The 27,123-nt window shown below is 34.0% G+C and overlaps 1 protein-coding gene across 1 annotated transcript in view; it reads right to left on the bottom strand.

Annotated features, from left to right (window-relative positions):
- The window catches only part of LOC150102426 (inactive tyrosine-protein kinase 7-like), a 188,232-nt gene that overhangs the window by 7,162 nt on the left and 153,947 nt on the right, over window positions 1-27,123 (bottom strand). The window contains exons 8-12 of the mRNA XM_090398809.1: window positions 25,375-25,644; window positions 21,833-22,105; window positions 21,024-21,221; window positions 12,379-12,591; window positions 10,294-10,526 (exon numbers count right to left, since the gene is read on the bottom strand). Of these exons, the coding sequence (XP_090254935.1) occupies window positions 10,294-10,526; window positions 12,379-12,591; window positions 21,024-21,221; window positions 21,833-22,105; window positions 25,375-25,644 (1,187 nt within the window). The remainder of the gene's footprint in view (window positions 1-10,293; window positions 10,527-12,378; window positions 12,592-21,023; window positions 21,222-21,832; window positions 22,106-25,374; window positions 25,645-27,123) is intronic.

Below are 27,123 nucleotides of genomic sequence, written 5' to 3'. Positions count from 1 at the left end.
TTCTATTTTTTTCTGGCTCTGTGTGCTACTGTTGTTGGGCTGTGATTATTTAGGAAAGCATTTCCAGTGAATATGTATGTATGCTGACTTTCTATAAACAGGAAAAGATAATGCATTTGAAAGCTGTACATCTAACTGTGTCTAGGAAGGACAGAACATTCGATTCTTTTTCTATTATTATTATTATCCTAAGACCCCCATGGAGTCAAAGACTTATCTAGGAGGTCCCCTGTCATATACACAGCTCATCATACCTTGCCTTAAACACATTTAAATTCTCTGCACACACCACTCTCAGGCAAAGGCATTCCAATCATTCATAACTCTGCATGCTAAAAACCTGCTTCTCATACCCTCCAGGAATGACCTCTTGTTTTCCCCTGATCTCCCACCATTTTCATAAAATGGTGGGAGATCAGGGGAAAACATCGATTCAACATCGATCCTATAACAACCACTTACTAACTTGTATGTTTCTATCATATCACCACTTGTCCTTCTATCCACTAGACACAGTAAATTGCATCTTCTCAACCTTTCCTCCATTCCAGAGATCAGAAACTACTTAAGTCAATTTCCTCTGGACTCTTTCTAGCATCTTTGTCTTTTTGAAAACCAGGTGACCAAATCTGTGCACAGTAGTTCATTTGTGGTCTAATCAAAGCCTTATACAATGGAACAAAAATCTCCTTACTTCTACAAATCAGTGTCCTACATATCATTCCCAGAATTCACTATGTTGTCCTCACAAATTCTGGCAATGTGTCCTTTAAATTTTAAATCCTTATCCACCATCACCCCGAGATCTCTTATTTCCTCTGCCTCCAATAATGTGCCCCCACCAAATGTAAATTCTACATCTCATCTTTTTCAAAATTTAAAACCTTACATTTTGCAACACTGAACTGGCATCCCCACTCCAGTACCCATTCGCTCAATGTATTCAAGTCTTCTTGTAAGGCCAGAACATCTGTTCTCGCCCCAACTTTGCATCATCTGCAAACAACTGAATATCCCCATCCAAATCTTCCCCAATGGCATTAACATACAAGTTAAACAGCATACAGCAATGGCCCTAAAACAGATCCCTGTGGCATGCTACTAGTGACTTCCCTCCTCTGGGATATTGCTTCTCCATATATCACTTGATGATATCTATCAGATAGCCAATCTCCGATCCAATTCACTAGTCGAATATCCAACCCCATCTGCTCGAGTTTATCAACTTATCATTCAGTAATCTATCAAAAGCTTTTGCAAAATCTAAGTATACTACTGTGTATCAATCTCTTTTGTCCAATGAAGCTGTCACCTTATTGTAATAAGTAAGTAGATTACTAAAACATGACCTTGAGCAAATCTATGCTGTCCATCAAAGACATAACCAATGTTGCCAACCCAATTTTGGATCCTGGTTCTCACCAGCCTCTCCAACACTTCAACCACAACAACTGACACACAGATAGGCCTATAATTTGATTGAGTTCTATCACCTCCCTTATGAAGCAGGCACAATCTTGCCTTCCTTCAACTCCTTTGGAACTTGACCCATTACAAGAGTCATATTAAACAAATATGTCAAGGCAGATGCCAATTCCCTGGCACATTCCTTCAAAATACATGGTGATATATCAAGTCCCACAGCCTTATTAACATCAGGTTTGCCCAATTCCCCCATATACCTCTTGCTCACTTATAGTCAGTCTCTCCTCCTCATCAACTGCTCTCAGATTTTCCATGATGTCACATTCACAAGGATGAAACCTTTATGAACTGCTCATTAAATATCTCAACTATATTCTCTGCAGCAGTTGTTCTTATAACATATTCTCCAATCAATATCATCCTTCCATAATCATTCTTTCTTTTTGCTGGCTACATATTGAAAGAACTCTGTAGGATTTTTTTTTTGGCTTCATTAGCTTACTGCTGCTCACACTTCACTTTTGATACCCTTATCAACAAAGTCACCCTCCTTGCCTGTTCTTTGTAATCCTCGTGGAATTGATTATCACTCCTCTTATGTTACCTCCATAATGTCTTTTTCTTCTGTATTGTATGCTTAATCTCTTCATTCATCCATTTCACACTACCTTATTTAACCCTCTAACCTTTGGAATACATTTAGACATTGATTCCACTAGATAGTTCTTGAATATCACCAAAACAGCATTGATTTCCTTTCCAACCAACTCCTCATTCCATACTACACCTGCAAGCTGTCTCCTGAGCTCTTCATAATCACCAGCCTTGTAGTTCCACATATACCCTTTCCTCACAGATGTCCTCACACTGCTGGCAACCATCCAGGTAATCGCTTCATGATCGCTCTCGCCAACTGGAGAGATGATGATGATAGTGATGACTATTCTTGACTGCTATAGTGAAGTATATTTTTATTTTGGATGCAGATGTGTTAAGGGCTTTGTTTGTTAAGTGTTCCATGTAAAAATTAGCTAAAGGGAAGGGGAAGAAGCACTACAGCACTATCTAGCTGTATATATATTTATTTTTCCTTTCGAATAATCAGCTTCATCTTTAAAATTATCAACATGAACAGTCAATTTGAATAATTCAGTAATGTTTTGTGGGAGGGAACACAAAGGTAACAAAATTAAGGGTTTCTGGTACATTAAATAAACAGACATGCAATATCAAAACCAAATTATGCAGGGTCTGAATTTTTAATGATTTTTTTTAAGTATTTATGAAATTAAATAGAATTCATTGTAAAAGGAGAGTTTCTTGTGCAGTGGGAAGGTATGATTTTGCTAACTTTTTTTTTACTAACTGTATATCCTACTCGATAAACTAAATACAGAATTTTTTCAAGTCACTTCATGAAGGACTGCCTATTGGGAGAAAGTTCATAAGACTCTAATATCAACTATACTTCTTAGGCATGTATACCTTCTTTTGAGTTAATACAGTGAAATAATCAAAATGAATAAATTAAACAGGAGATTCTCCATAGCTCAGTCAATTGATGATGCCCTTTGATTGAAAAGACCTGGGTATGATCTCTTCTACACTGAAGAATCCTTATAAGGATTTCATCTGAAGGAAATAGGTATTCCAATTTGTTACTGGAGCAAATGCCACATTTTAGTGCATGGTGGCAGGGTGAATTAATATTCAGGTATATAATAATTAGTGTATGCAGGTAGCATAGAAGAAGAACGGAAACCATCTGGGTATATACTGACTGAAGTATCCAAACACAGTAAGCAGTGGTTGTTTTTAATTTCTACTTTAAATTTAATTCTAGGGTTCTAATTCTAAGTAGTTCCAAAATTCACCACAAGGAGATGCTGTATGATGTGCTGGATGTAGATGTAGTAATTTTTCTGTGTGTAAGAAAAATAGAGAAAAGTGATACAAGCATAAATAACACATTTTTATTCACTTCCATTATGCATTCATGGGCTGTACTGTTCAATATGCTGCCCTTCCCAGTGCCACAAACTGCATCCTTTACACAGTGCATTCTATGACAGAATGCAGCAGGTCAGTTCTGATGTACACATGCTCCATTATGCTGTCTTTCAGAGCTGGCAAGTTATCAGGATGATCATGATAAACCCTGTCTTTGAGAAATCCCCAGAGCCAGAAGACACAGGGGACAGACCAGGTGAATGAGGCAGCCATTCAGTGGGAAACGCATGATCACTCTGGCTTCCATGAAATGTTCTTGAAGAACCTCCTGTGTGGAGGAGCCATATCCTCCAGGAAAATGACTGAATCCATGCACAGGTGCTGCTTTAGCTGTAGCATAACAAAATTGTTTATCATATAGCGATACCTTTCAGCAGTAACTGAGCATGTCACTGGATCTGAATGGTGAATGTCCTCAAAGAAGAATGGTCCAATGATAAACACAGCTATAAACCCACACCAGACAGTAATAACTTGGGGTGAATGCAAAGGAATTTGTTAAATTGCATGTGGGTTTTGCATAGCCCATACCTGGCAATTGTGGGTATTCACAGCTCCATTCAAGTGAAAGTGAGCCTCGTTTCCCCACAAAATGTCCACAAAGAATGTCAAAGCGAATGTCAGTCGTCTTTGAAAGTCCAGAAGGTGCAACTGTTGTGTCAGAATTATTTATCTTGAATGGGTAGAAATGTAGAATTTTCCAGACAGTTGTATAAGGCACATCCATGTGTTTTGATACAACATGTGAACTGCAGGAACCAAATAATATTATTCATGGCCTACTCCGCAGTGGCAACTGTATTCACTTGTGAATTGATTGGTTTGCAACCTCTGCCAGGTCTAACTTCCCATTTCTTCAAAACAACTATCATTTGTTGCAGAGCACATGGAGATAGTGGACCACGTCGACATTTGTTCAGACGACAAAATTTGTGGAGTTCAGCAAAAGCATTGCAATTCTTTAGGGTAGTAGAGTTTCACAAGCAAAGCATGTTGGGACAAGGTTAGTGCCATCACTATGGATGGTATTAAGAACCAGAATGAAGGGAAAAAATCCCATGTTCATCTTTTTAAACCTGCCAAGTTGCATGATAAGCAAATTTCATGCATTTGGTGTTTACAATGTCCCCCCCCCCCCAGTAATGAATTTTTGACATGTTGATATTGCATCATGATGCACAGTGGTATTCCTGCAAAGTTTTGCAGCATTTGGATCACTGGATGGATGGTGCTCCACAAGGCCTTAAACAGAGATGCTTTAATTTTGATCACCCTGTATTTTTTATAATTAAAGTTATAATTTCTTTTAATGGGATTTCTGAAAATGATGTGCCATCAAAGTGCATCAGTATGTTGAATTTTTTTTTTTTTTTTTGTTATCAGCATGAATTTAATTAAATTTTTTTTTTTTTTTTGTTATCGGTGTGAAATGGATTAAGTTTTTAACTTCGATTATGTGTATTTAATGTATTGTGGCAGTCTGTGCTGAATATTAGTGCTTTCTAATTAAAACTATCAATTATGAAACACTGTATTCTTTTTATGGATTTTTGGCATGTGTATGGGGTAGATATGTAGGTGGTGGTGATTATATCTGAGATATAATTTCTGTGTCATTTCAAGAGCTAGGTTACTCTTTATTTTAAATAATGTATTGGCTTATTCTGTTGAGAATGATAAGATTAATCACATTGACTGTTTTAACCTTGAAAATGTGATAGTAGGAGATGAAATATTGATAATAAAATACTTATTTCTTTAACCTATCATATGTGATAAGTCATTAAATCATCAAAGCTACATGAAGAACTAACACATTAAGTCTACATACATCATAATCAAGATTTATGCAATAATGGATAATACATTTGGCACATGATTTCCTCTCACCCCCCCCACTACCACCATGCTGATCACTTTTCTAATCTGCATCTTATATTCCTGACTTGATTAATGCTGAAATTTTTTTTCACTTGGTTATACTATAAATTAAAGATGCCAAGAAATTATATTCTTGGTTTCATTCTTTATCCAAGTGCAAGCAAACAAAGTTTGTGCATGAAGTCACTTTGCAATTGAGCTACTTGTATATTGAAGCTAATGACTTCACATCACTTGCATTAGTATCCCATAATGAATAGCACATATCCAGTGATGAGCTATGGAAATTTTAACAAAGAGCTTGCATTGTCGAACAAACAAAAAAAAAAAAAAAAAACTACACCAATGCCATATACCACCGACCGCCACCACTAGCATTTCCACAGACAATCACAAACGTCCATGCCCATGGCAGGATGTTTGTGAACGCGAATGGATGTTTTCGGGGTGTTTATAAACAAAATAAATTTGTTTTGTTTACGATATAAGTTTTTATGCCAAACAATCTATAAATAATACATAAATATGATCTAAAACACAATAATATTGAAATACGTTATATTTCTCTTTTGTTTTTATACTTCAAGTGATAATCAACGGTACCAATCAAGGGGCATTATTTTATAGTCCTATTTAGTTATATGTGATTACCAAAAGTGAATTCTTATTTGTAAAATGGTAGTAACAGTAACTATAATTTTTATTTAATAAAATCACTTTTGAGACCATGAGACGATTTTACATGAAAAAAAAAACTCACTGTCTGGTGCACATTTACCAAGAAAAAAGCTCTCTCCTTTATAGGTTAACATTTACAAACAATTACTTTAAGGAAATACTTATGACAACAGCTGCCACACCTTATTTCCTTCCTGCTTCATGTCGTGTGTTCTTCTAGGAGGATCTATAACTGAGCAATGATTTTCTAGAAAATATCTGACATAGGGATTAGGATTAAATTCATTCAAGGGTTTTCCATTTATACATATTGTCGTTAAATCCAAAATATGTTATAGTGAGAGAAGATCTTTGTCGTTACGATATTATTCATCACACTAAAAGCTCATTTGGCTTCAGCGCTGTTAACTGCAATTGTTGCCATAATTACTTTGGCTTTTTTCACCGTACTGGGAATTTCGTTTTGTAACTTTCCAGTCAAAGCAATTTCCACTAAATCTCTTAAATCATTAATTTTAATTTCATTTAATTTCAAACTCCTTTGCAAGGAGTCGCCCTGGTGTTGCACCACCTTACCCCAGTCCTGAAGATACTTTCAGGCACAAACTCTGTTTGCTCACACTTGGATAAAGGATTAAACTAAATTTATTATATTTAATTTCATATTTCAAAATAAAATTTAAAGATCTTATTCTCTTTTTTTTCCCTTCTAACCATGGACACGTAACTTCTTTCATATTCTATGTTTCAGGATAACATACATTTAAAATGTTTTTCAGTTCTTCATCTTCCAAATCCTCATAATTTTTAAGTTTAAAATTTCTTTGCTGTATTATTCTAACCTTATTTGTATTATTCAAACTCTGATTTGCTTTCACTTGCTATTCCTTCAAATTCTTTTGATTTTAACATGGTATCAATTTTAGATTCACAAGAACCTACAGAATTTTTAAAATCACTAATTGCATTAATTGTTCTCATGATTAAGGAGTTAGCTTTTATAATACTTATATTGCGACTTTGTAGAGCTTCTGACAGATATGATAATTCCTGTAGGAATTATCATATCTCAATCATCAATGCTAGATCTTTTAAAAATTCGAATTGAGAAGTCGGTTTAAAAAGTCCTTATATTTATCGTTCAATGTGAAATGCTTGCATAAAGCTGGGTAATTTCTTCACACAGCAAGAGCCGTTCCTAAATTGCAAGCTGCCCATCATGCTCCAAACACACGGCTGATCTTTAAAATTTTGATACCAAGGTCTTTTGCAATCGTATTTAATTCTCGTTGATTTTTTGGTGATTGATGATAAAAAGCATATAATTTATTCATAAATATTTCAAAATGATTTATTTCTTTAATGTTTTTTATCAAATCGTCTAATGCTAATTGTAAATGATGAGCTATTTAATGCCAAATCGCAATGTTGGGAAATTTTTGTAAAAGTTTGATTGCAACACTTAATTTGTTTCCTAACATTACAGTAGCTCCATCAGAACAAAATGCAATGAGATGATTTTTTAAATAGTTATCAGAAAATCCATATGAATTTAAAGTAGCAATTATAGTAGCATGTATACATTCCATGGTGATATTTTCTAGTTCTACAAGATCTACAAAAATCATACATGGTTCAGTGAGCTCAACTTGTATGTGAATAACTAAAACACTTATTTTCTATAATAGCAGACGAATTGACAACATTATCGATTCGTCTGCTATTATAGAAATTTTGCAATTTTTTTTCTAATATTTTGAGAATATTTCTAATTTTATTTGTTTAGAAATATGTTCACCTATTCTAATTCCTGAGAATCTAGAATGCAATGATAATCCTAGAACAATACCATTTTTAATTTTCAGCTTGATTAAATCTGGCAAATCAGACATTGGTCGGTTTCTCTTAATCAAATTATAAACAGAATTAAACATTTTTGAAGTTATCAAAATTTCTTTTTCATTTAGTTTGTCAATTAAATTTGGTAATATAGATTTGCTACATTCTTCATTTATTTTTATGATTTTATTATGAGCAAATGATTCATTATGTTTGGATAACGTTTTACGCAAACATGTGGTTCTCGAGTCTGTAGTGTTTCCATTCGGTTCCATTTTCATTTCTACCCATTCCTTTGATGATAAAACAACTTTTTTCTCCTTCAACACTTAAGTTTTTATATTTTGAGCAAACACGACATCCTAATTTACCATTTTAAACTTCTAACCACTTATACTGTGTTTAGAAATACGATGCTTGATTCTCATTCCAGCAATTAGGTAAACGATTTTCTTTTTCTCCTCCAACTTGTTGCATATTCATTAAATCAATGTGCGTATTATCTTCAGCTTCATTTTCAACAGCAGTAGAATCAGCAGAATCACTTTTCGTTATTTTTTTCCCAAAAACATTTAATGAATTTCACTGTCTTTTCATGTTTCATGGGTAAAAATACTTTTACAATTATAAAAATAAAATTTGCTGAATATACGGTTTTAAAATTTATTATTATTTTAAAATTTTAAACACAAACAATTGTTGTACATCAGTGTACTGACGAACACAGAACTAATGTCCAGTGGAACAACCCGCTGATGACAGTTTTACGAACATTTGATTGTCTACCAGAAGGGAAAAGGGTAAAGATAGAGCATGCTATCTTTATTTATTTTCAAACTTTCGTTATAGAGGGCACATTCGTTATAGAAGAGTTGAAACAATAATACCAAATAATCTATACACTGCCGAATAGAATAATTTTTGTTAGGTTACCGTACGAGTTTTTGGCTTAATATATTTCAAAAAATTATGTTTTTTTTTAAATAAAAAGTAAACAAGAAGAACAAGGGGCTCGCAAATTTCAGAAAATTTAACAAAGGGCTCGCACAAGCCCCTTATTGCTCACCACTGCACATATCCTTATGGACATGTATAATGCTATGCACTATGGGAAGGGGCACTACCCCAACCGGTTCCAACCTTTATTGAGATCTCATCAAATTAAAGATGCCAAGAAATTACATTAGCCTGTGTAGCTCAGTGGATGTGGCGTTTGCACACCATCGCGCTAGGCCGCACGAAGGAAGTCTTGGTTTCGAGTCTAGTCGGCGACTAGAGGAAATTTTTCTAAGCCTTTTTTCGACCGGTTTCCGAGTTAGTCGATCTCTGGCACGGGCAAGCAGGTTTTTCCTCCCGGAAACTCGGGTTTTTCGTCCTGTAAACTCAAGAAAATCGACCGTAGAACCCACATTATTTCAGACATATAAATATATTGTGTTAGGGTTAGAGACCACGAGATGGCGGCACATTTGAGCCGTCTCTCTTCACTGCGTACCACTTAATTAGTGATAGCCTTGAGCCATCTGTCTCTGATTGGGTACCAGTGGAGATTGAACTGCCCACTCAGTCTCCAAAAGTTAGATAGGGCTAAATGGCCTCGCCTACTCCCGTATATACGGGAATAAAAAGGCGTTAGCTGATAGCTGAAGAAATTACATTCTTGGTTTCATCTTTTATCCAAGTGTAAGCAAACAAATGGTCGTGAAGTGACTTCACACATAAACTTGTTTCTTACACTCAGATAAAGGACGAAACCAAGAATGTAATTTCTTGGCATCTTTAATTTATAGTATAACCAAGTGAAAAAACTTTCAACATTATCTCTAATCCAGAGTATTTTAGTAATAAGGTGTGACACCTTTTGGCTATTTGTATATGGAAATATGACTTCTGCATTACTTCATCCTTGGTATCACTTCTGGATCTGGCTCCCACTGTAGTGACCCTTCCCATAATGCATAGCATTATACGTGTCTGTAAGGATGTGCATTGCATTATGGCATCCCAAGGCAATTGATGTGAAGTCATTAGCCTCTATATAAAAGTAGCCAAATCATGAAGTGACTTCATGTGCAAACTTTGTTTGCTTACACTTGGATAAAGGATGAAACCAAGAATGTAATTTCTTGGTATCTTTAATTCACAATAATAATCCGTGTGATGTCCCATAAGTCATACTCATTAATAAATATATAAACTGATGTGAAATATTTTATATATTTTAATGGCACATTTTGCAATTTTGAATGCAGGGTTCTGTGAACAGAAAAATTAAAACAAATCATGTTTAAGAAGTGAATGGATATAACACTGTTTTTTTTGTTAAAAAGAGGCACTGAACACAAAAAAATCAGTAGCAATCACAAGGCAGTCATGATTGCCATGCTATAAGTGAATACATATTTCCTAGCTATATCATAGTACTGTATATGATAAACTTAAAAATTTAAATAGACTTACCCAGTCACTGTATTCTGTAATCATCAGAAAAGGCTCTGCATCTCTGCACACTCCAAGAAGTTTACTTACATTGTCATGGTTCAGTTTGTGAAACATGTCCATCTCACGCTTAAATTCAAAATGAACATTCTCATCTCTTGTTTGCAGTGCCTTTACCATTGCAACACTTTCACTTTCACCTTCACGAATATTTCTAGCTTTGGCTAGGAAAACTTCTCCATATTCTCCGTGACCTGAAAGTTTTACATTACAATTTATATATTTCTTTTTTGTAATGATTTTTTTTTTCCTTTAATTCAGAACTTTCCATTCATGATAATTACCAGTTTTCAATCTTGTTCACCAAAAAAAACATTTTTAAAACTAAAAATAATTCTTCCCAGTAAGAAAATCTGTATTTTTTTCTGTATTTGAAGGGGATCCTTCATAAAAAGAGCTTTAAGTAGTCATGCTTCAGCATCCTCTTCAAATACAGAAGAAACTACATGTATACCTGTCTCCATGTGCAAGGTGTTAGTGAACACATAGCTAAAGTGTTAAAACCACTAAATATTTGTGTGGCCTGTTGACCCATCAGAAAAATCTCCACATTCCTCACGTCTCCAAAGGACAAGCTCCCACGTCTCAGCTATCCAGGTGTCTACCAGATTCCCTGCTCGTGTGGGTTATCATATTTTGGACAAACAGGAAGATCTGCTCTGATCTGATTAGAAGAATACAAGTTGTATATCCAGTACCTTGAACCCGAACAGTCTGGACTTGCAGAACATGCCATCAACACTAGACATAGAGTTCAGTGGAACAAGACAGAAGTCATTCACAAAAGTCGGTTCCTAATGGAAAGGCTTTACAAAGAAATGTGAAATGTTTGTTACTTCACTCCCCTAACCTAAACAGATCTGATGGGCTACATCTTTCCCCCTTGTGGGAGATAGTACTCTATAAATCAGCAAATCTTTCCTAACTTGTAATTGTATACACATATATAATTTTTTTTTTTTTGAAATAAATTTAGGAAATTTAACCTTAGCTACTTAGGTGGTGCTTTGAGAATATAGCAGCTATTGTTTAATTGGCCTTTGTACTTGTACTGATGATGCCTGTGATACTCGGGTGAAAATTCTATGAATAAAGAATATTTTACGTGAGTTAATTCCATTATTATAATAGTAAGTAAGGAATATGAATATCATCGCCTGGCATGAGGCTATAATTCTGCTGAAAGCCTGAAGTGGCTTGAAAAAAGTGCTAAGTTAAGTGTCCAGAACAGGGCTTGTAAATTATCCATTAGCCCAATCACAGTAATGTGCTACAGGTTAGCAACTTACATGAATATACCATATTGTTATAGAAATTACTAAAGAAAAATTTCCATTATACACCTTATTCCTCACAAATTTCTGATCATTTGGTTGGGATGATCAGATATATAATCAACTCATTAATAATGAAGCTCGCTACTCTCCTTCCTGTTAATGAACTTCAACAATTCCTCTTATTCCTGAATAGCACTATTTCTTAAAAGAAATCTGCATATATTACCTTTCCAGGAAATAGAGAAAAAATAATCTCTCTCTCTCCCTACTTCTTTAATGTTTATAAGAAGCTTGCACCCACTATTATTCATCACAAAAATAAATAAATATCAATAACTGAAAGACTGTTTATTGAAGAAAGAAGAATCAAGTTTAAAGGGGCTTCAATTTTGAATGTTTATAAAAAGTCTGTTACAGCACTGTTTAGTTTGTGTATTTGGTTCGACACCTAATACTGTAATTGTTTTGTACAAGTATTCTTTTTTCTCTATTAAGATCTGTTTTTACAATATATTCAATATGAACTTATTCAGTATGTGCACAAATGTTGATTTTACATTATGTTCTAAATTGGAGAAAGCAGTCTTAAAGAAGTTAGAATGTTTGCCTTTCCATATTCCGATGTAAAACAGAATGTGGAAAAATTGCAAATTTATTAGCTAATATGTCATTTTGGAAATGAAGCAAAAAAAAAAAAAAAAAGAAAAGAAAAAAAAAAAAAAGCACAAGTATCTTTAGGTATTAACACAAATTTCATTAATGAGCATACCTAAAAGCATCATAGTTTGTAGATCTTGTCTTGGAAATTGTAGCTTATCATATGAGGATTTACTTCTCTTGGAATGATGAGAATGCGATCCTGAGCTATGAGACTGCAGTTCACCATCACTTTTGGTGGTTGTGCTGTCTTTGAGATGATTTGGGGAATTTTTATCTTTCATTTCAGCATCTTGAAGAATATCTCCATTATCACATTTTGCAACTAAATACAAATTAAACCAAAAAATAAGGAGGGGGGAATTATGTCTTATAACAAAAAAATCAATCAACGATATGCTAAAAATTTTGTAATAAAGTTTGTGATGAAATTATCTACTTAAAGGAGTCATAAAAATTAACATTAAAAAAGCATATACAGTATGATGGGTGTAAATTCTAATAGACTCAATTACTTTCAGTCCTGCCTTTTTCCTGGATTGGAAGGTGCAAGAATGCACAAGAGGACTAGGACTTATTCATTTTGTTATGTGCTTATAATAACATTTTAGTCATCCTGTACTGATGAAGCTGATAGACTTTGATGCATTGATTAGCAAAGCTGATAAATATATAGAAATAAACTATAAATTGGATGGCTTAAAATATTTGAATCTTAGGCATTAAAATGAAAAATCTGTAATACTGTAATTTATTTGTAATTTAACAAATTAAATTTTGTCTGTATTAGAACACTGCATGAAAAAGTTCTGAAAATAGTAGTTTGAGTAGTCTCAGAAAACCCAGTCACAAAACTCCATTCTCTCCCTATCCCACTGAAACAAAATGCTCATCTGACACAAAAATAACATTAAAATCTCTCTATAACAGAATTATTCAACGATTCTTACTAATATTACTAAAAAGGAACTTTCAATGTCACCAAGGACAGCTCATCTCAAAATTTGTTCCATTATAACAGAACAAGTAGAGCAGATATCAAGCAGTAATAACTTCATGCAAAATTTAGTTGCTGATAAAAATTACAGGTTAAAAAAAAAAAAAAAGGTCAAAATTGAATTTTTGTTCATGGGTGTACTTTGAAGCAAGTTACATTTGAGTATTAGATATGAAAAATTGGGAGAGTACTGTGCACACAGCTCACATAGGAGGATACAGCAAAGTTAGAGGTTGTTGCATCATCAGCTGTGGAGCTTAATGCTGCAAAATTACATTTATTTTTATTTTTTAATTTTTTTTTATTTTTTTACTTTGTCTAGAAGTACCAATATAAAATTAAAGGAAAATGTCACATAATCAGAGCATGGTAAAAAGACACATGAAATTAATGAAAAATAAACCCCTTTTTTATTGTTTTTGTGTTAAACACAAAAATATGTAAAACATATTTAACTTGCACCATGAACATCTTAAGTACTCTATACATTATTTTGCTAGAGTGCACTTGTAGAGTGCACATGATCTGTGCATGTGGTGTAGATGTATTTTTTTTTTGCTCATATTAGAAGTGTTTCTTTAGTCTTATTGTAATTCTTTGAAGATGTCAACCTATTTTCAAACGAAGAATCAAAAACGGTCTATTTTCTATGACATTTATACTTTAAAACTCACTCCACAAGATTAACCATCACCATAATACATTAACTGGATAGACAGAAATTTGAGAGAGAAAGTTTCTGTAAGTGCTTAATTTACAATATCATATAGTGCATTCTCCATTTTGTCATGGGTTGTCTTGGTATTGTGTACTATTTAAACTTAACTGAAACTTTTTATTTAGTGCTTTTGTAAAGTTTCACTGACTTTTGAACTTTTTGATTCTGTTATATATTTTTTGAAAACTAACATAATGCAGTTATTTTCAGAAACTTTAGTTTCTTAGCACAAGTATAGTAAGCACAACACAATAAAAGACAGATGCATTAAAAACAAGCATAGTTTGTCTTCTGGTGCTAGGAATAGGGTAACCCTAAAGTTTTTAGAATTCATATCTTTATATTACAGTTTCGTTTGTATTGTTGTATCATAACAAATAATTACATTTATACCAATTAAAGAGAGCATGTGTGTTTCTTAGAGCAAATTGAAGAGCATGTTTTTTTATAAGAAAAATACTATAGAATCAATTATGAAAATTTCCTTGTGTCAATTCTATAAAATCAACTTGTTTCTGTTATCCCCTCTTTTCTACCTTTTGCACTTGCAAACTCTGTAATCTGGGCACAAAATATACACAAAATCATTTCTGTTCAGATTAGAACAATTTGTTAAAACAAGCCAAAAGCTCCTTTAAAAAAAAATAAGTATTTGGTATTTAAATTTATGGATTGCAGCGTTCATTTTAAAGTTAGTGCTATGGCTCATCTCTAGAGAATACTCCAATCCTAGTTTTTCCAGTGTATTCTTTATGTTCATCCAACATAATAGAGAATCCTGTTCACAAATAATATAAGTAAACATCTTAGAAAGAATTTTAAAAAATGGATATTTTAAATAAAAGAGAGAAATATTTAGTATAAAATTTTCACTTGCATATCAAGAACATCCTCAATGAACCTAATTGGAATACCAGAACATGCATACATAACAGAAATTCAATCATGCTAGTCATGAGTTGAATAGAGCAGTACACTCTGCTTGTACTAAAGGCCCAATAAAGTGTGATACAACAAAACAAAAATCATTGAGGATGAGCAGTATTGAGCACTAGCTTCCATGTGAGGATAGACAGTTCATCAAATCTATTAAGATTAGGATAATGAGCACTGCTTCACAGCTCTCTTTACATATTTTTTCATGAGGATATTATGTCTTGGCTGTTGGGTTGACAAGATCATCAGCCAATGGCCAAGACAACCCAATTTAGTCCACTAGTCGGCACCATTTAGGACTCTAGACCCGACTTCTGTTGCCTTTATTCAGCCTCATTTGTCAGTGTTAGTGCCTGTGTGTATATATCATTGTTTTTCTGATTCCTGAAGACGGCAATGTAATGTTTATGAAATATAGGAAGGTATTAATTAAAGTTTTTTATAATTAATATTCTAGCATGTAATTTCCTGAAAAATTAAAAGCTAATTAATCAAGTAGTATGCAAGACAGCATTTAAAGTTTTAATTGATCAGTCCAGCTCTGAAAGCTGAGTTAAAAACAGTTGATCAAAGACTGGAAATCACAAATATAAGCAGCCTTATAAAACTATGGGCAGTGAACAGATGGCATCAATAGCAGAATCATGTTAAAAATTAAGATATTAGAAAGAAACTTGACATCCGTTAGTACTCAAAAATGCATTTAGAGAGCTAATCTAAGCTGTATGGTCACTTTAAACAGAATGGAAGAGGAAAGGTCAGCAGAGGAAGACTAAGATCTAGATGGACTGATGCAATTAATAGTGCCTGAAAAGCAAATTGTAGATAAGAAGCCTACAACAACTCCATTCCCATCCATTGTGTGTTAGGCATAATAGCTAACTGACATTCACTTAAAAAGTTCTGATAAAGATTCCAACCAAAGAGCATCAATAAAACTGACTGATCTACAGAGACTGATAATAATGATAAACTTAATTATACAGTACTATCAGAGTGTACACATCCCATGAGGATACATATCTGGAATAGATAATGATATTTTTATTTCACTTCTAATAGCTATTCCATATTGACTCTTTTTAAAACTCTCTTGCTCATTTCATTTTTTTAAATAGTAATTTCATCCATGAATGGTTGAGAATCACAACCATTCATATTCATGGATGAAACTTTCCAAAAAATGTTGGAATTTATCTACCACTACAACTGCATACTAAATTCCAACATTTTTTGGGAAAGAATTTTCCAAAAGTAGCAAGGATTTTCAGCATATTCAGTAATTTTGGAAACTAATGTGCTTCAAATGAAACCACAAATCGTGAAATTATGGAACAGGCAACCCAGGGTTGCATGTTCTGTAAATTACTAACATTACTGGAGAGGGATGTTGTCTTGTGGTACAACCTAATTTAAATATAGATGAACTAACCATAATAAAATATTGCAAGGAGAACATAAAATTATTATTATGGGACTTAGAATTTGCTATAACATTGTTTACTATGCCAAGAAGGAAGTGCTTTATGGCAGAACATTTTTTTTTTTTTCTAGGCTGTTATGACTGCAGCATACAGGCCATCAATTTTTTCTTCTGTAAACAAGTTCTATCTTTCACTCTTACATATTATTATTATTATTATTACGGGCAACTCCAGGGAGTCATTAGACTCATCGAAGGAGGCCCCAAATCATTTTCATCACAACTATTCGACATTCATACAGTATCTATCATACCTCGCCTTAAACTCATTCACTGTCACAGCATCCACCACAGACTCAGGGAGCGCATTCCACTCATTCACTACTCTAAAAGTAAAGAACCCAGCTCTAACACCTTTACTAACCACACTTTTGCCCAGTTTCCATGGATGTCCCCTAGTCCTCCCACAACCAGCCCTGTTCTCAAAAATATCTTCTGAATTAATTTTATAGAAACCCTTCAGTAATTTGAATGTCTCAATCATATCTCCCCTCCTCCGCCTATCAACCAATTTTTGCAACCCACAAATCCTCAACCTGTTCTCATACGGTTCATTCCACAGACCTGCTATCATCTTGGTCACTCGCCTCTGGATCCTCTCCACCTCCTCCCCATCAAGAAGAAACCTAGGTGACCAAATCTGAGCACAGTAGTCGAGATGAGGTCTTATCAAGGCTCGATACAGAGGAACAATAACCTGCTTGTCTCTGCTTGTCAACGTATTCTTCAGCAACCAAGTGATTTGATGAGCTGATTTGGCCACTTTTGCAATGTGTCCCCTAAATTTCAATTCCTTATCCACCAACACTCCTAAATCTCGTGCCTCATCAATTTCCTGGAGCACGGTTCCACCAATGCAGTAAACTGCCTCCCATCTTTTCACCCCAAAATGCATAACCTTACATTTTGCCACATTAAATTGACATCCATTCTCCCTAGCCCAGACCTCCAATCTATCCAAATCATCCTGCAAAATTTTGACGTCATCTGCATTCACTATTGCCCTACCCAACTTCACATCATCCGCAAACAAATGAACTGTTCCTCTCAGATCCTTTCCTATATCATTTATGAACAAATTAAACAGCAGTGGTCCAAGAACAGATCCTTGTGGTACACCACTAGTCACAGGCCGTCTTGTGGACTCTACTCCTGAGTAAACCACTCTCTGATATCTCTCCGTCAACCACCCTCCTATCCATCTCACCAACCCTATGTCCATTCCCATATGCTGCAATTTACTGATTAGAATTCCATGTGGTATCCTGTCAAAGGCCTTAGCAAGGTCCAGCAGAATCACTGTAAACCCATTACCCTTATCCAGTTCAGCCGTCACTGTGTTATAATACGTGAGCAAGTTACTGAGGCATGACCTACCCTTCACAAAACCATGCTGTCCCCGATACAGTATCCCATTTTCTTCTATCCAATCTTGTATTTTCCTCTTGACTATTTTCTCTAAGACCTTGATAATGATTCCTGTTATGCTGATTGGCCGGTAATTTTCAACAGCAGCCTTGGAACCACCTTTGTGCAGTGGAACTATTTTCCCCTCTTTCCACCCCCTTGGGACTGACCCAGTCCTGAGGCTCAAATTAAACATAATGGTCAAGGGCACTGACAATTCTTTGGCCGCTTCACGTACGACACGAGCTGGTATACCATCCAAACCCACAGATGTATTGACATTGAGGTTCTGTAATAGACTAGTTACCTCTACCTCATTCATCACAATTCCAGTATAAGCTGTTGGTTCCTCCATTTCCGCAAAGCCACCACTTGGATGATATACTCTTGCAAAGTGCTCGCTCAGTAATTCCACAACATCGACTGATTCAGTTACCTCCCTACCCTCAGCATTTTTTAAGATCATTCTACCATGAGCATTTTTCCTTTTACTTGCAACATATTGAAAAAACTGTTTGGGATTCTCTTTAGCCTGCATGGCCAATTTCCTTTCGTAATCTGCTTTTGCTTTTCTTACCACCCTTGTTACCATCCTGGCCTGAGCTTTATACTGTTCATGCACCTGATGGTCACCCTTCTCCTTAAATTCCCTCCACAATTGTTTCTTTTTTTGCAGCTCAAGCTTAATAGTGTTATTCATCCATTTAACCCCTACCTGATTTATTATTCGGACTCTTGGTATACAGTCAACCATTGCCTCCTGCAAACAGTTCTTAACCACCTCCCATGCACCATCAACATCCAGCCCTTGCAGTTTTACATGCCATGGCATTGAGCCAAGCACACATCTAAGCTTGTCATACTTACCAGCCCGGTAATTCCACATATACCCTGTCTTAATTGTAAATTCGACTCTTTTAGCCACCTCCCAAGTCATGACCTTATGGTCACTCTCACCAATTGGTGGCAACATGGTCATGTTCGTTACAGCTACATTCTCAGTTGCAATTACTAGGTCCAGCACTCTCTGCCCCCTGGTATTTTCCAATACATGTTGCCGTAGATAGTTGTCCCTTAATAACTGCATAAAATCCAATTCCTTCCTCCCATGTGCCCTCTCCTCTTTCCAGTCAATGTTACCATAATTGAAATCACCCATAATAATTACCCTCCTTCCATTCATTTCTTCTATTTGCTTATGCATACTATTCCCACCATCCACTCCATCACCCGGTCTATAGCAGCACCCAATTGTATATTTTGTTCTGCTAGATTGTATCTCACACCAAACAGCCTCAAATGTGCTTTTTTCCCCATCCTGCAGTTCAACTTCTATACTCCTTGGCTGAAGCTCATCAGCTATCATCAATAACACTCCTCCCCCCTTTTTATTCACCCTGTCACTCCTGAACACGCTATACCCATCGCATTCAATCCCACTAGCTTTATCATCTTCTGTCAGCCATGTTTCACTAATACCGACAACCTGTGGCCTGGAAGTGCCAACCATGGCCAAAAACTCTTCCTTCTTGTTCCTAATACTCCTGGCATTAGTGTACATGAATCGCAGAAGCCCATTTGTCCCATCCCTACTTTGATTCCTTATACTAATTATCCCATTCTGATTTGTTGTCCGTCGTACTCGCCCGGGCATAATATACTCATTTATACACTTAACTTCCCCCCCTAAAGTCTGCATATCTACTCCCCCCCCTCTTAATAAATCTAGTTTCCCTGAGTCTGTACATCCACTTCCACATCATTCATCAACACTCTTTCAAGTCTCCGTACACCAACTCCATTCAAATGTAACCCATCCATCTTATATAAGTCCATTCGCCCATCGAACTCATTCCACACATCCACAAATTCCACACCACTCTCCATACATAACCCACGCATAAAGTCATTGGCAATTATGGCCCTCCTTCTAAACACTTCGCTGTCATACCGCGGTAAGATACTCACCATCCTAACTCTCTCACTCTTCTCTTTTGCTACCTCAAACAACTCCCTCACATCCTCTATCATTTCCATTTTGTCCTCTTTCAAATCATTCGTCCCTGCCACTATTATCATCTCTTTCACCCTCTGTTTTTGCAGTCGAATAGATTCGCTGACGTCCTTTATGTTTGCACCCGGCTGGTACGACTTCGTTAAACTCTCAATTATTACGCCTCTTAATAGCGAATCCCCATACAGCACTCGCTCCTTCATTTTATTGACGTTTACGTACATTCTATTATTTGCCGTCACAGACTTCCGCCGGTTATTTGTCGGTACGTTCAACACACATTTTTGCATACGCTCCAGTTGTCGTTTGGCTCTGTGTATCGCGCCATTTAAACGGGCAATTTCGCTACTCGCATTTATCTCACCATTTACGTTATCGATCAAATCATCCATTCCTTCGGTGTTTCTACCTTCATTTACACAAATCCTCAACTATATCATTTTAGTTGAGGATTTGTGTATATCACAACATACTATATCACAAATCCTCAATTTACACAATATATCTGTGAGACACTCCCAATTTTGCCATATAAGTGTTTTATGAAAGGCTTATTCTAAATCTCTTCCAGTTCTTGCCTGGTAGTTTCATAACTTTTCTTTCTAATGTAAGTTGACAAAATGAACAAAATAATCTACAGTATTCTTTATTGAATACTGTAGATTATTTTGTTCTTAATGATCCAAAAAGTGAATACAGTTTATGTTCAGTAAGAATGCCTTTCAAAATATCATCCAATGAACAAAACAATTTATTCACTGTGCACACATGTTGTAAGGGACAATGGATGCCACTTACAATGACCATTTTTTTCCCTATGTACTGTACTTTGTTTTGCATGCAAGATACTTTAACAGATTTGTGTAATTACTTCCTTATATCACAGATTATTTATTAGAATGTATAAAATAAAATGAGGAAAAGAGCTTATACTTTCCTTGTAATATGTGAATAAAATTTTATATTCATTTTTTTAAATTTAAACTGAGATTATCACATGAACGCCTGCTGCAGATTACACCTTTTTTGCTATTGATAAATCACTCGAACAGTTAAATATGCCATGTAACAAGACCACTGATTTTGGACATTCTACTGTTTAGTATTATACCAGAAGAATATGCTTGAAAAGAAATCAAATGCACAGCAGTTTAAATGTACATAATTTAATAATAAATACAATTTATAAAATATTTTTGTACCTTCTTCTGTGGCCTCTGCTAATAATCTTGCCTTTCTACGAGCTCTTCGAAATCTGCACCAAATCATTAATCCAGTAACTAATATCATATACACAGCAGCAGCACCCAATGTGATTGTAACAGTTTTAGTCATAGTATTATCTCCATGGTCTCCATTGAATCCCCTTCCTATATGATTAGGACTATAATACTCAGCACCTGTGTTAATCAAAGATTCAAAGTTACAAATGATATTTCTAAAAGAGAAAAAATAAATAATTCAACAATCACATTAAGACCACATTTACAATGATATAGAAAATGGTTGGTGATGACAAAACATTGATAATATTAAAGACAGAAAATGATGTGCTAAATGTAAATTTTCTATAAGCATTTTGTTATTGATATATGAGTAGATGATTCAATAATTTATCTAGCATTTATCCCTTACCTATACAAAATAAAAAAACATAATTAATGATAATTATCTATCATTTATTTCACATGGAACTGCCATTTGAACTTATGCTTTATTTATTTTTTTTTAAATGTCTTCTTAAATTGCATTATTATGAAATGCTCTTTGAAATGCATTTTAGATAATTTAATTTAAGAATGCTTTAGTTTCACCATCAAACTGTAGGTAGAATACAGATTCCATATAATCTATATATCTTTTAGAAATAATCACTTCCATATTTAAAAAAACAAAACAAAAAAAAAACAGACTAATGACTGAAAAAAATTACTAAAAATATATGATGAATTTTAGAATAATCCTGAGTGTAAGAAAATTAAGTAACTGCTAAATAAAAGTCAAAACTTACTTCTTACTGTCAAACTAACTTCTGCTCTCTTGAATCCTCCGCTGTTTCCAGCAGTGCAGCCATATTTTCCATCATCATCCATATGGACTTCTGAAACATAAAGAGTTCCATTATGGAGAACTTGAAAGCGCTTCTGATCAAAACCATTCAGCACATTATTCTTGTCCCACTGAATAGTGGGAATGGGATCTCCTGCTGATTTACAATGAAGCATTGTTGGATATCCTTCATATGCATCTGTATCCACTGGTTTTATTGTAAACTTGGGCATTACTGAAAATATTCATTAACATAAGAATAGACAACATAATTGAGAATGCTATTCTGTATTTTTTTCTGTGAATATAGTTAAAGAAAGTGAAAAGTAAGCAGAAAATTAATCAAATTAAAATCAATTTCATATACATGTATAATACCTGTTATATTTGAAATCCTATGATCTGAGAATATAGGGTGTTTCAAAAGGAACTGAGCACTTTTACCACTCCAAACATTTATTACTTAACTAGATTTCATAAGAACATGTAGTATATTGAGCATTTCTAAGATTATAACAATAAATGTGATAGTTTCTTCACAAATCAGTTTAAGATTACGTTTCTGTGAAACCTAGTTACTAAGCAATCATAATCATCACCAGTGGTCCTAACAGGCACTTTAGCACCCATGATCCTCCAACTAATTCTTGGACACTTTGCAACCATAACTCGAGGATAAGGTGGTTAGTCCCATACCTCTCAGTGTGTCCTATGTCTGTAGATGCGTGTGTTCACAGGGCCAGTTTGCCTGTTCTGGGGAACAAAAAACCCGAATTTCTGGGTGACCCCCCCCCACATACCTCTATATGAGATGGCTAACTCACCTTTCATTTGAAAGAGACCAGATAAAGGTTCTTCACGTCACTGACCGGAATCAAACCCAGATCTTTCCAACCAAAGGGTTCGTCTATATTGACTGAGCTATGGAGGCTCAGTCACTAAGCAATAAATATTTGAAAGTATTCAGTTCATTTTGAAATACCCTTATGTCAAGCTTTTACTTTGATTTTAAAAGGTATGGCCTGATTTAGTAATCAGAAAGAGCAAATGGCAATTGGCATGATTTGGTTTGATATTACATTGATAATGTGATACTAAACATACAAACTTATTGTTTGAATGCTGACTATATTGTAATGCGCACAAACATCTTACATTCTTTGCCTACCAGTTTCGCTAGCAAACTGTCCAGCTTTTTCAAGGCGTTGATGGAAAAGCATAAAAAAACTAGTAAATGCAAATTGAAAGGAACATAAAAACGTTGTAAACAATCTAGTAGCTAAGGTTACTTAGCTACTAGTTTGTACGTCTGTCACGCGAACGTGACAGACGTACAAACATCTTACATTCTTTGCCTACCAGTTTGCTAGCGAAACTGGTAGGCAAAGAATGTAAGATGTTTGTATGCATTACAATATGGTCAGTATTAACACAATAAGTTTGTATGTTTAATTTTCAAATGACCAAATATGTTTAATTTAATGTGATACTAAGGTAACTCACTGAAAGTTGTATGCACTTCCATTCATAAATGCAATGGTGGATGGCTATCACTTTATTTTATTTAACATTTTATGTTTAAAATAAAAGCTGGATTATATTCATAAGATTATATAATAATCCCAGCATGGGGATTTAGCCCAAAACAGAATTAAAATATACATAATGAAAGCCATCCTTTCTCACTTAAGAGTTTTACTTGCATGTTAGATAGTTTGATGGAAAACAACAAAATGACTTTATTTAAATTAAAACTGCTTCTATCATGGTAAGCATGAGTAATGAAACAAAAGTACACAGCCCACAACAGATCTGACAAATTATTAATGCATTTGAATAAACTTGACAAACTATAACTTGACATCTGGTGAAAAAGAGTAAAAATAAAATTATATTAAACAAGAAGGAAAGCTGTAAAAGGTATTAAACATAGGTTACTGAAACATAGGTTTCAGTAACCTATTATAAAATATCTTTCATATCAAGTGTGAGGTCTCTAATGTGTGTTCTTGATACAAAATGGAAAAAGAACTTTCAAATCCTTCAATTTTCCTTAGTTTCTTGATTATGTAATCATCTGGGCTGTCAATACCCTCCATGATTGGCTGCATATGATGTTATCTGTATGGACTTCTTTAATCAAATTAACTTCTTTAACCTTGTAATATCAAATTCTAATAATTCTCAAGTCTTTTAATGTTGTTCTTTATTAGCTTTTTAGTGACTTCATAGATATTTTTTCTTGATTAAGGAGATCGCTTGAGGGAAGTTTAACAGACTATAATGTGTACTATATATCTAAAGGTATAATTTTTAGTGCATTATGAAAAATTATGGAGACAACTACCGTGTTAGAGCAAAACTTTAGGTATAATTTTTAGGTAGAATCAATTGCTTTCTTAATTATATAAGAAATTAGCATTTTCAATTTACTATGGTATATTACCACGTTTTAAGTCCTTTTTTTGTAATAGCAATAATTGTTTAAGATCCTAAAGATTTTTTTTTATGTGGCTTCTATCCACAAAAGGCTGTAAACCTACAGAACGTCAGTACCATGTGTGGGGTAAAGTTTTTTAATTATTTTTATGTTTTTAAATATTTAATTTTATTACTTTATTTATTCATTTTTTACATATTCTGGAACACTACTCTAGAGATTAAACATGAAACCTTTTCAAATCACTTTCAGGCCTTCAATAAGTTTGTGCTAAAGTCAGTGTTCTTTACCCAATGGATCTATATCTATACAGTTGACTTTCACTAATGCGAAGTCAGTTCTAGAGACCTCAGGAAAAATTTGTTAGGGATGATTTGTTATGGTGCATTTTCTTTAGAATGATGCTGTGGCTATAGGTTACCCTTATTCCAGGAATCAGGGGAAACAGCAGTCAGAGGTCATTTCATCTGACATCCTTGTAATGTCAAAGGACATGATAATGAGACTAGATGGGTAAAGAGTATCATAGAAAAGGAAGAGTAGACAAGTAATATTATAGTCTAAATTACCAAGAGGAAAGTAGACATTTACAGTTGAAAGTTTATTTTTCACTTGGTTAGACTATAATAAATTTAGTTTAATCCTTTATCCAAGTGTGAGCGAACAAAGTTTGCACCTGAAAGAATCTTCAGGACAGTCCTGAAGATACTTTCAGGCACTTTTAGTACTAATGAAATTTTATTGTGATTACTAATTTTTTTTTTCCCTCCAAGGATTTTACATTTAGGTATATTTTGGAGTTTTTGGGTTTCTATTTATTAGTATACAGCATTTTTGTTAACTAGTTTTGTTTTCTAAATATTACTTTTATATGTATACCATTTGTGTTCCAAGATATTCCAGATACTGATTTTCCTTAGAAATTAAGTAGCACAGGAGTAGCATATTATTTTACTTTTTTTTATAAAAAAAATTTTTTGAAGTAAAAAAAAAATGTTCCTTACTAGGTCATAACAAAAAGCACTTTGATAATTTGTAACACCAATAAAAAATGCCATGCTTACCAATAACATCTACATGTATAGTGGCATTGATGATTCCCTGAGAACTTGTAGCTATACATGTATATTTTCCAACATCTTCATTTTTTACTCCATTAAAATGCAAAGTACCGTTTTCATCTTGAATATGTGAAGGCCACTCAAAAAATGGGTGTCCTTCCTTAATCCATCTCACAACTGGTTTTACAGCACCTCTAGCCTTACAATAGATTTTTGTATGAGAGCCAAGTTCTAATTTCTTACTTACAGGTGGAGGAACAAACTTTAGTCTTTCTACATAAAAAATTAAACAAATAAATGAAATTGATCATTAGTAATTTTATTATTAAATAAAGAAATAAATATTAACTGCTTGGTTATACTTAAAATGGATGTTATGTTTCCATAATCACAGTACTATTCATTCTGAATTTAATTTTGGCTATATTTCTTATAGCCAAAATTATGTTTATATAAATTATCAATAGTTATATTGATTATCATTATCAATATAACTATTGATCATATATAATCAAGTCATATTGATTATATAATTATCAATAATTATATAAACATAAAAATTATGTTTATATAATTATCAATAGTATTTAAATTAAAATCCTACACTGGATCTTCCTATTAACTGTTCAGATTATAAGGAATGTCACCATTCTGAATGGCATGAGAGATGAACTTGCTCATTTTATGTTGTCTTTAGCAGATCTCCTCGGCTCACCAACAAGTTCACCATGGCAGCATAAAAGTGAAGCATAAACAGCTGGCTATAAACAAACTACCTGATTCTTCTCTGTCTTCACCAAAGCTCTTAACATCTGCAAATGGATTATCAATAGATTCAACTTGGATTTGAAAGAAAAAAAAAGTATAAAAAGCAAGTGTCATTGGATAGGTTCCTTGTTCAAGTTGCACAAAAAGAAAAAGAGTCAACAGATAGCAGTGATTCCGTTAGTGACAATGAAAGTCGTCCTACCCAATACAATTACTGTAATATATAATTGTAATGTAATTAATAAATTCGATTACTTTATGTATATTACATTTAAATAATAAAAATATAAAAAGATATACATATATAAGGTATACGAAGGTATATGTATTTTGTATTAATAATTTTTATATGAATATTTTTGAATTTTGGAACGAATCATCTGAGTTTCCATTATTTCTTATGGGGAAATTCGCTTTGATATATGAGTGCTTTGGATTACAAGCATGTTTTCAGAAACAAATTATGCTAGCAAACCAAGGTACCATTGTATATGTAATTGTAAGCAAAAAAAAAACTTATTATTATTTTTAAAAAAAATTATGTATAAGTAACCTATGTGCATTTGTGCACACATATATATATATTGTAAATATTATGTATGATGATATTATGTATATGTCAGTGTCCTCCATGTCATTGCCAATTTTTTAATTATTGTGCTGTCCTCACGATTTTAGTAATGTGTCCCTAAGGACCATTACCCTGAGATCTCTTATCTCCTTCACCTTTTCTATGAAATCCCCAAATTGTATGCTCTGCATCTCATGTTTGCTTCCCAAATTTTAAAATCTTACATTTTGCAGTATGGAACTAGTAACTCCACTTACTTGTCCATTCATCCATCCTATTTGAGTCCTCTTACAAAACCAGAACTTCTGTTCTACACATCATAGTTCTCCATCATCTACAAACTACTGCATATAACTATTCAAACCTTTCCAAATATCATGAATGTACAAGTTGAACTGCAATGTTCTCAAAAT

This window comes from Typopeltis vanoorti, chromosome 10 (genome assembly GCF_054136105.1).
Source record: "Typopeltis vanoorti isolate ZY-2024b chromosome 10, IOZ_Tvanoo_1.0, whole genome shotgun sequence".
NCBI lineage: Eukaryota > Metazoa > Arthropoda > Arachnida > Uropygi > Thelyphonidae > Typopeltis > Typopeltis vanoorti.
The sequence above is the reverse complement of the archived record's forward strand: the minus strand, read 5'-3'. Positions and strand labels throughout refer to the sequence as shown.